Source organism: Microtus ochrogaster, assembly GCF_000317375.1.
Source record: "Microtus ochrogaster isolate Prairie Vole_2 chromosome 6 unlocalized genomic scaffold, MicOch1.0 chr6_random_2, whole genome shotgun sequence".
Taxonomy (NCBI): domain Eukaryota; kingdom Metazoa; phylum Chordata; class Mammalia; order Rodentia; family Cricetidae; genus Microtus; species Microtus ochrogaster.
Genome location: NW_004949095.1, coordinates 9887680 through 9898153, shown reverse-complemented (window position 1 = coordinate 9898153; position 10474 = coordinate 9887680). Strand labels below are relative to the sequence as shown.

Here is a 10474-nt window from a genome sequence, read left to right as displayed (position 1 = left end):
CGATAGAACATCCCCATTGTCTCAGTGTGTGGGTGCACCCCTCGCGGTCCTGAGTTCCTTGCTCGTGCTCTCTCTCCATCTGCTCCTGATTTGGACCTTTAGATTTCTGTCCGGTGCTCCAATGTGGGTCTCTGTCTCTGTGTCCTTGTAAAACGTAATATGGGGTTATTACGCTAAGATAATGTAAAAATTATAGTTTTACCATTTATGTTGAAGTGATTAAGAAGTGATAGTATGATATTTTATATTTTCGAAAGCGATCAAAACTCTTAACATTGGTTTAGTCAGTATCCTTGAGAAATAAATTTTTTTAAAAAATATATAGAACTTTCATGTTTGTAACTTAAAAAAGACTTAAAATCTAGTAGCTCATCCTCAAAAAACCCAAGGAGATGCTAGAGAGAGCAGAGCAGGCAGGACACCATGAGATAAACCCAAGCGATTGATCTTAGGATACACACTGTACATAGGAACAACAATTGCATTATTAATTATTATTAGCAAGAGAGAAGGCAACAGTAGAAGACATAATACAGCAAATGAGATAATTAAATTTAAAGGAGATAGTGTAACCTAAAAATTTGAATATTTGAACAAATTGTTTTTTACTTTGTTTCTAGTGGTACAAGAATGTGTTTGGAAAAGTATTATCTGAGTTTATATGCTTTATGTTGGCTATAAGCATATTCTTTGCTGGAGACCTAAAGGGAGTCTTGAGTAAAGCATCCTCACACTTGCAGCAATATAGTCACTACTTACTGGAGTCATACTTGTGTAGAAACATGTTGCTAGGAAAGCAAGCCTTTGCATAACAGGAAGGAGCAGATCAGTGTTGACTGGCCAGCTGCCAGTATAAAAATAAACACTTGATTTCTTTTTTCCCTTTATTTCTTTTTTAATTATTATTTTTATTGAGCTTTACATTTTTCTCTTCTCCGGTCCTTACCTCTTCCCTCCCCTTCAACCCTCTTCCAAGGTCCCTATGCTCCCAGTTTACTCAAGAGATCTTATCTTTTTCTACTTCCCATGTAGATTAGATCTATGGGATAATTTAAGTTAAGAAAAGCTGGCTAGAAACAAACCAAGCTAAGGCCAGGCATTTGTAAGAAAAAAATAAGACTCCATGTGTAATTTATTTGGGAGCTGGATGGTGCTCTGCCACCCAAATCCAGAAAAGTAAAACAACAACATTTTGGCATTTTATTGTTAGACTAGATTAAAAGAAAATCCAACTACAGATTTCTTCATGATTTTATTTTTCCTCTACTATCTCAAGCTCTGCACATCCAAATCCTCACACAGTCTGTACTTTATATGGTCTTTGTATTATGTCTTGAATATTGCTTATTTTTGCTATGGCCTTATGCATTAGTAGTAATTTGGTAGCTCCACCAGGAGTAAAAATAAGCCATAGCTATTTTTCATCTAAAAGTGCGCTAGCATTTGATCAAACAGTCAGCAGCACTTTATTTCACATATTTTGTTAGGGATAAAACTCAGGACCTTATGTATGCCAGATACCTCCATACCCCTGAGCTATCTATCCAACTTCTGGCACTATTTGAAATTTTTTAAAATTAATGTTTCATTTAGTTATAGTTTTTACTTTTTATATAAAATTCCGCATAGAATATTTTTATATTTTCAGATTGCTGTTGTTAAAATAGCTATTAAGTGTGAGTATGCATTGGCAGAAAGACACTCTGGACTGTTTACACTGTTTACTCAGTTGTAAGACCTATTTATTAGCAATATAAATTGAGTGCATTGTTGAACTGATCTGGACATGGCTTTCCTTACCTAGCAGAACTATTAATAGCCTAGAAATTATATAAAAATCTGAATTTTAGAGCTTATTTAAACCTGTTCCAAATAAAGCAGTATTAGTAGGATTCCTGAATCTATGTTAGAACCAGGAAACATATACAGTAGGTAATAATTATTAATATTGTATTGGATAATATTGTCACCAGTATGATAGAAAAGTCAGTAATAAGGTTTATGTAATTGTTTTTTCTCTCACCTGAGTATATAAAACTACAAGCTATACATGGTTGACATGAATCTTGAGGGCCAGTGTACTGTAAAATTTTATTTTGTTAATCTGACTTGATACAGAGTACAGTGTCTTTTTCTTATTTTAAAAGTACATTTGAAACTTACGTGGGTTAATTTATTATTATAAATTATAGTTTTGGAATAGCAGTAAGGCAAATACATTCTTTAGTTTTTCTAGGCACTGAATGATATCTTACTTCCATATTAAGAATTTACTATTACTGTTAGGTCATTTTCTGATCTTGAGAAAGACCTGAGAATTTTGACAATTTATTTTTCTGATTTGTTTATAATTTTGTGATATGTCTTGAGTTTTTTTTTTTATTGTGTTCTAGGAAAAACAAGCAAAGCTATTTGTGATTATAAAACTTAGATTGTATAATTATTATGAAAAGGCTTTTGCTCAGTGGGCTTCTGTGTTTTTCTTGATACCTTATTTTTTTCTTTTCTTTTCCCCCAATATTTTCAGATGTTTTGGGATGTTACTAAGTCCAGGTCGAAACGTGAAGAACAGTGACATGCATTTACTGGATATGGTAATAACAACCTTAAACATCCTAATTAAGTACAGAAGACAGTTATTTTGTATTTAATATTTTTCATTTTGAAAGTTTGTTATATTGTCAGGGTTGTTTTGTGATAGCAATAATTAAATTTGGACAATCTAAATTACTTCTGAAGGGAGGATTAGGAAAATTTCTACCTAACAATTTTATGTAGGACAAAAGTACATAAAGGCACCTATTGTGACAGTGCCATCTTTTTGTTTGTTCAGCTTTTTAGGAAGATGTCTTTTTTTTGAGCCTAGAAGAACAACCATGGTTATAACAAACATCTACAATGTTGCTTTGCACCTTTCATTTATTTAATGTACTGTCAACTCAGGGCTTTGACTATGCTCGTTTTCTTTGAAGCATCTCCCTTCTGAGTTTGTATTTAGCAATGAATATTTACAATATTTCTTTAACAAATGCTACTTAGAGAGTAATGATGCACGGTTAGGGTTTGATGTTTGTTATGAAGGCAGCACAAGGCATCTTAGCTCTAAACCCAAGTACCTTCTGATCTTGCCAATAATGAAAACATTCACTTTAGATTTAGAATGTTACAGAGATATGCAGAGTAAGCAGAGAATTCCTTACTTTGTGAGAATAGATTTTTATATATTTTATGTATTTTTATATATTTCCTTTGAAATGTGTTTGTTTCATAAATTTAAGTATCACACTGGGAACCTTTTATTTTCATTATTTCATGATAATTCCATCAGCATTAATTTCCTAGCAATACTGGAATGTTTTGTTAAAAATTTTGGGTACCTTTTTGTATGCCAAACATTGTATGAGTTTTAGATTTGTGTAAAATACATCTCTTACTAGCTGTGGTTTTGTGATGGGATCAGATCTTTTAAGTGTGTAATTGCAGCAGTGGGTTAAGTGCTTTCTCAGGTGTATAGTATGCAGTCTTAGGGTTTCTATTGCTGTGAACAGATAACATTAAGGCATGACCCTGGTAGGTCCCCTGGCTGGTGGGAGACAGGCAGATAAATCATGTGGAATGAGCTTGGGTATAGAGTTTATTTCGTGTGTATTGGGAAGGGTATAAGGGTAAGGGAACTATGGAGGAGAGAGGGAGAGAAAGAGGGGTGGAGAGGAGGAAAGGAGAAGCAGTGGTTGCTTCTTCAGAAGAAGGATGGAGAGAGAGAGTGAGAGAGGGAGGAGGGAGGGAGGGAGGGATGGAAAGAGGGAGAGGAGAGGAGAGGAGAGGAGAGGAGGTGTGAGATCAGCTTGCCTTGGTGGGAAGGGGAAGACTGGGAGTGGGCAGGGCTTGTCTCTTAAAGGGACAGGGTATGGGGGGGTACCCAGGTGCTAAGGAAGGCCAGCAGAATTATAACATTACCACATTTCTCTTATAATATAAAGATGAAGAGTTCAGCATGGTAGTTTAAGGGGATGAGGGTGTCAAGTTTTCAGGACTGCTTCCTGCTGATTTGTGGACATTGGGGGACCTGAGAAAACTGGGATGCTGGTCATGGGGTAGCTGGTTGCTTCACTCCTGTCCAGGATTTGTCGTGTGGAACTGTCTGGTGTCTCTCTGAACTTGTTTAGGAAGAAAATTCTTTTTCTTTAAGTCTTGGTAATTGAGGAAGAGGGTGTCAACACCAGGGAATTGAGAGAGGAATGTTATCTTACTTGTTTAAGGTGAATCCTTCAATCTGGCTTCATGGAACTCCCAAACTTCTTTGAGCTTGTTTTAATTTAAGTTTTAGACACATATATTGTATAAACAGCAGTATATTTATGCCAGAATAACTGTGACAGATTTTTTTATATTATTTTTTTCCATTCAAAAATTTACACTTCTTCCCCTCCTCCCATTCCCCTCCTGCTCCCCCACTCTTCGTCCTCCCTCCCCCCTCTTTGAGAGAGGGGGAGGGCCCTCCCCCCTCTATCTAGGCCTAGGAAGATGTGCATTCAAATAGACTAGGGTCCCAAAAAGCCAGCACATGTAGTAGAAACAGGTCCCAGGGCTATTATTGTTGGCTTCTCAGTCCACCCCCATTGGCAGCCACATTCAGAGAGTCCGGTTTGATCACATGCTCGTTCAGTCTCAGTCCAGCTGGATTTGGTGAGCTCCCATTAGATCAGGCACACTGTCTCAGCTGGTAAACCAACCCCTCATGGTCCTGACTTCCTTGCTCATCTTCTCCCTCCTTCTGCTCTTCAACTGGACCTTGGGAGCTCAGTCTGTTGCTCTGATGAGGGTCTCTGTCTCTATCTCCATCTATTGCTGGACAAAGATTCTATGGTGATATTTGAGATAATCATCAGTGTGATAGTGGAGCAAGGCCAGTTTAGGTACCCTCTCCTCTGTTGCCTAAAACTAGCTGTTGACATCCCCATGGACACCTGATCCCCTCTAGAGCCAAGTGTGACAGATGTTTTTGCACAATGAAAAGTCTTTAGAAAATGACCAAAGAGAATTTAAAATCTTGCGGTACAGTACTCTGCCATAGTTAGATTAATAACCTACCAGTATTTTATTGATAATGTTTAGACTATGAACAGCAGCGTAATGAGAGAGAAATTTGATAACTTGCATTTGTCCTCAGACTTTTATAACTTGCATGTATATTTTAAAACACCTTTTATTTAAAACATAGTAAGAAGTTATACTGAAATTTGTTTGGTGAAGTTGTCCTTTTGAAACTGGCAAAACCTCTCAGCCATCAAATTGCATAGAGATCTTTGAGAAGGATAGAATTTTACTTGGGTTTTTAAATTAAAAAAATGACAGAAAACTTACTCGATTGGCTACCTAGAGCCACCCCTCAGGGTCCTCCATGGTCATTGAGGGCAGGTCCACTCAGGGCATTTGTCTTCTGTTGTTAATGCAGGGCCTACCATGCTTTAGAAGATCCTGTGTGTTAAGAAATCTGTAGGAAGATAAGCCTACCTTTCCCCGAGCAGCTAGGCTGTTGATTCCAGTTCTCCTTCATCCACGTCTGGAGATCTTAAGGAGTTTAGATGAAAAGCAGTTCTACCCAGTGGTTAGAGCTTTCACTTGCTGAAGCGAATTGCAGATGGACATTGTTCTGTACCCATCTATTTTCTGTCTTTGGAGGAAATGGGGTGCTGCTGCTAGGAGCCAACCAGTCTCTCTTATGAAAAGCCTTTTAATAATTAAACATTTAAATGACATATTCCCCACATCTCTGAGCACTTGAGGGCTATTTATCAGATATATATTTAAAGTTATGACTACAGTATAGGATCTGTCTGGAGAGCTGGGTCCAAGCTTCACTGTACTTGTTTTTAACTTAATAGGTGAGATTTATACTTGTGAAAGACGAAGAAAAAGATGTTTATGTTGGGTCCAGGCAGGTTGCACAAAGATGAGAAGACCACCAAGTCTAATAAACCAGAAGCAAACTTTATTCCAGAAACCAGATCCTAGGAAAACCAGAAGCAAACTTAAAAATAAATGATGGAGGAAGGTCATTGGTTAAAAAAATAAAGAAACTGCTTGGCTGGCCCTCATAGGTTAAAACATAGGTGGGTGGAGTAAACAGAACAGAATGCTGGGAGGAAGAGGAAGTGAGCTCAGACTTGACAGCTCTGCTCTCTGGAGCAGAGACGCCATGCTCCTGGCTCCTGGGCGGACGCGGGTATAGCTCTGCTCTCTGAGGCACACGCGATGAAGCTCCGACTCAGGATGGATGTAGGCTAGAATCTTCCCGGTAAGACCGGTGCCCACAGATTATTAGAGATGGGTTGATCGGGATATCAGAATTAGCCAGTAAGGGCTAGAGCTAAAAGGCCAAGCAGTGTTTAAAAGAATACAGTTTCCGTGTAATTATTTCAGGTAAAGCTAGCCATGCGGAGCTGGGTAGGAACGCAGCCCACCGCAGCTCCTTCAACAAATTAAAAAATAAAAAAAAAAAACAAAACACCACGGGGCACAGAAGCTTATCAGATAGCTGAGACCACAGCCATAGATGGTGTTTGTTAGGCTGTGGCAAAAGGCCGGTTTCTGAACCCATTTTTTTATAGTAGGGCCACCAAGCATTAGCTCTGAACAAAGGAATTTTTACAATCTTGCCCTGACCCATGGGTCAGTCAACATAGGAGGTGAGTGGGTTTTAACGTCAATAGGTAACTGGGCAGCTATCATGAAATATGTTTCAGAGTAGATTACAGTGAAAGTCACCAATTACAAGAAAACAGATGTCTTTTGCAATTAGTCAGAAAAGGGACTGCTAGTAATACTAGAAGGTTGATAGATTAGAATAATTGGTTCTTAGATTGAGAACTTAGAAGATAGCAGAAAGTTCTTTACACTTTTTCTCAAGGTAAAACTCAGATACAGACTGCCTTACTTTACAACCTCCATTATCAGATATCATTAGTCAAACCCGTGTTTCTACCTTGTCCCGTGTGTCTCCTGGTACCTCCAGACAGTGTATACTGGAGTCCCATGCCTCCCCTTTGGTGGCGCTAGTTTCCCATAACAGAGACAGTGCCTAAACCAGAGTTCACATATGTCGTTTATCAAGGATGGCCAAGACACTACTCTCAGTTTGCCGGGAGAAGCTCTGGCTTTGTAAATAGAGCAGCCAGTTGTAAAATGGAATGACCTAAGCTGATGGAGGCATCCCAGGCATCCGAGAAAATAGCTCACTGTGAATGAGTGATCCTTGATCTGCTGAGAAAGCTGCTGTTAGTCTGTTCTCATTCTCCTAGACTTATAACTTTATATTTCTTTATTTCTACATTCTTATTTTTAGAATCTACATTTTTTATTTTTTTATTCTTGGACTCTTCAGTTTACAATACAAGCTTAAAGTAAAACTGACAGTAGTGGAGAACAGCTTAATATATTTTAACACAGGGTTGGATCACATATATAGTATGTTGTAAGTGATTTAGAAGTGCATACCAATTTAAGATATTTCAGACTACTACTTTCTTAGTCTGGAATGAAATACAATGAACAGAGCCACTGATAGATACCTCAGTGGGCCCTGTCAAGGTGAACCATCAAACCAACATACCAAATGTAACAAAGCATAAAAGTAACTTTTAAAGGCTTAAAGTATGTCATGTGGGGAACCTGCTATCAGTACCATTTGGCTAGGGGTGGAACTTCATGAGGCTGTGACTCCTTCCTTTCTTCAGCTCAAACAAAATGGCGGCAGTCGTGGTTTCCCACATGGTGTAATTCTTTACATTTAACCATCTGTTGGTAGACATTAGAAATGTATATGGTTTTGTTAGCCTGTTTCCTATGGGTGAGGCAGAAAAATAAACAACTCGCTCAGGCTGTTATTCATTCAGGGGCCGAGAAAGGGCAGTAGCCCAAGAAGAACTAGGCTGAGTGGGGAATCAGATTCTGAAAAGGATCTAAATATCTGAGAAGCGAAGGCACCAACTGTTCAGGTGATGCTAGGGTCCCTGGGCTTGAAAAATGAATGTACTGCTCAATGAGTACAGTGTTAGGGCAAAGTCCAAGAACCTTGCTTGTGGGAAGTTCCAGAGATGATTGCCAGCAAAAGATGACTGGGGCCACAAGGGGATCTTACCAATTGTTCCAGCAGACAGAGAGTTGGGAAGTAGGCTGGTAGCAGGTCCAGGTCCAGGATCCTTACACGCCAGGAACCAAAGGCCAACAGACAAACATAGAGAAAGGAAGCTGCATTTCCAACTGGCTATCACTGGCAGAATGTAAGCTGATGATAGGCAGTTTCTGTAGCTTGATAGCTGAGGCCGGAGGCGCAGTCTCCATGAGTGAGGAAAGAAGGTCCAGAGACTGAATTCCAGTGTCCCAGAGGTTCAGCATGGATTGTTGCTCAGGCTGGCCTTGTGGTGTCTCTTACAAAGTCCAAAGGCCATGAGAACCGGTGGGCTCAAACTAAACCCCTCTGTCATCACGTGGAGTCAGAGCCTGAGTTAGGGGTTTAAGCATGATGCATGATAGGCAAGTGGTTGACCAATACTGGGTCTTTTTACACTGGAGGAAGGGGGGCGGAACCACTGCCAATTGATTGCACACTCACAGAGGCATGGCCAGTTGTGTGGGAGGAACCTACTGTTAGTGTTGATGTTGGATGTAGAATTTCAGCGATTTTGAGTTGGAAAAGAGACCCTATAAGAAGCGTTAAAGGTTATAGGAACTCTGAGCAGTCCTTAGCTGCAAGGGAGAGCCTGTGGAGTTTATTATACCAGTGAAAGATTTATGACCCTAGCAGGTCCCTTGGGGGGTGGGAAATTCCAGCGGGCAGGAGACACCAAATATGCCATAGGGAGAGAGCTTGGGTATAGAGTTTATTTAGTGTGCATTGGGAAGGGTATAAGGGCAAGGGTATTATGGAGGAGAGAGGGAAGAAGGGAGGGAAGGAAGGAAGAAGGGGGTCGGAGAGGAGAGAAGGGGGAAGGGAGAGACAGAGGTTGCCTCTTCAGAAGAAGGATGGACAGAAAGAGAGCAAGGAGAGGAGAGGAGGTTCGAGACCAGCTTGCTTTAGCAGAAAGAGAGAGATTGGAGGTGGGCTAAGTTTGTCTCTTAAAGGGACAGGGTACCCAGGTGACAGGTAAGGCCAGCAAAATTTTAATAGCCATGACCGTGGCAACTCATATACGGGAAAGCATTTAATTTGGGTGACTTACAGTTTAGTCCATTATTGTCATTGGCAGGAAGCAAGGCAGCATGTAGGCAGACATGATGCTAAAGAAGAGCTGAGGGTTCTTAATCTTGATCCCTACAAACAACAGGAAGTGATCTGTCTTCACTGGGTGTGGCTTGAATAGATATGAGACCTCAAAACCTGCCTCCACAGTGACACACTTCCTCCTACAAGAACACACCTCCTAATTTCGTGTCACACCTCCTAATTGTGCCACTCTCTTTGGGGTCCATTTTCTTTCACACCCCCTCATGTGCCATATACATAGAGAGGAAGTACTGTTTAGACACGTCAGGTGAGGACAACCAATTATATCAAATGTGTAAGCATAAATTAGATATTGATCCATCTCTCATTTACCCTTCTCTACAACACATCAGTAATGAATGTTGGTTTTCCTAAAGTAAGCCATAGTATTTTGGTGCCATTAGAATTCTATGAGGGGGGGGTCATTTTGAGAGTACTAGGTATTGGAAAAAGTGTTAAGATACTAGGTTCTAGTTATGGTCTTATAGAATGTAAAGGATTAAAATGAATCATTATTAGAGAGTTTTCCCCAAAAAACCTAAAATGAGATTATAGAGTTATAAAACTGATGTGAACTTCTGAGCCTCCTTAATCATATCTGTGTAATTTAGTCCCACATTTGAGTTATCATTATCAATGGCCTTGACGGTGCCCCTATTCCTTACCTGCACAACAAATAGTTGGGTAGTGCTAGACTTCGCATTTTTAATTATCAGTAGTTGTGGTTTACTGTTATCTGTTGTCTTCATATCTTAATAGTTAGTCACTGACCCTTGGCTAGATTTTTGTCTAGTAACAAGGAACTCAGTACCTCATATCGAAACTGACGAGGAGGTTTTGGTTATTGGCAAATTATTCTTTGTAATAAGTACCAGTTACACTTTTTGCAACTTTGCCTAAATACTTTTGGTTTTGCTCTTTTGAGTAAGATGTTAATACTTTTGCTCCTATGACATACCCAAATGTCATGTGAAACTGCAATCAAGTTTTCGGCCACTTCATTTACTTTAACAGATTTTGAGAGGCATGCAAATTACATTTAACAGTTTTTATACATACATTTATACATTTACCAGTTTTATTCATAGTGAACAATATGATTAAAAATTTACTTTTAGGCCGGGCGATGGTGGCACATGCCTTTAATCCCAGCACTTGGGAGGCAGAGGCAGGCGGATCTCTGTGTGTTCGAGACCAGCCTGGTCTACA

The 10474-nt window shown here is 39.6% G+C and overlaps 1 protein-coding gene across 2 annotated transcripts in view; it reads left to right on the top strand.

Moving 5' to 3' along the window:
• Window positions 1-10474, top strand: part of Rabgap1l (RAB GTPase activating protein 1 like) — a 657680-nt gene that overhangs the window by 96322 nt on the left and 550884 nt on the right. For both annotated transcript variants that reach the window (XM_005363940.3, XM_013352517.2), the window contains one exon: window positions 2528-2594. In XM_005363940.3, the coding sequence (XP_005363997.1) occupies window positions 2528-2594 (67 nt within the window). The remainder of the gene's footprint in view (window positions 1-2527; window positions 2595-10474) is intronic.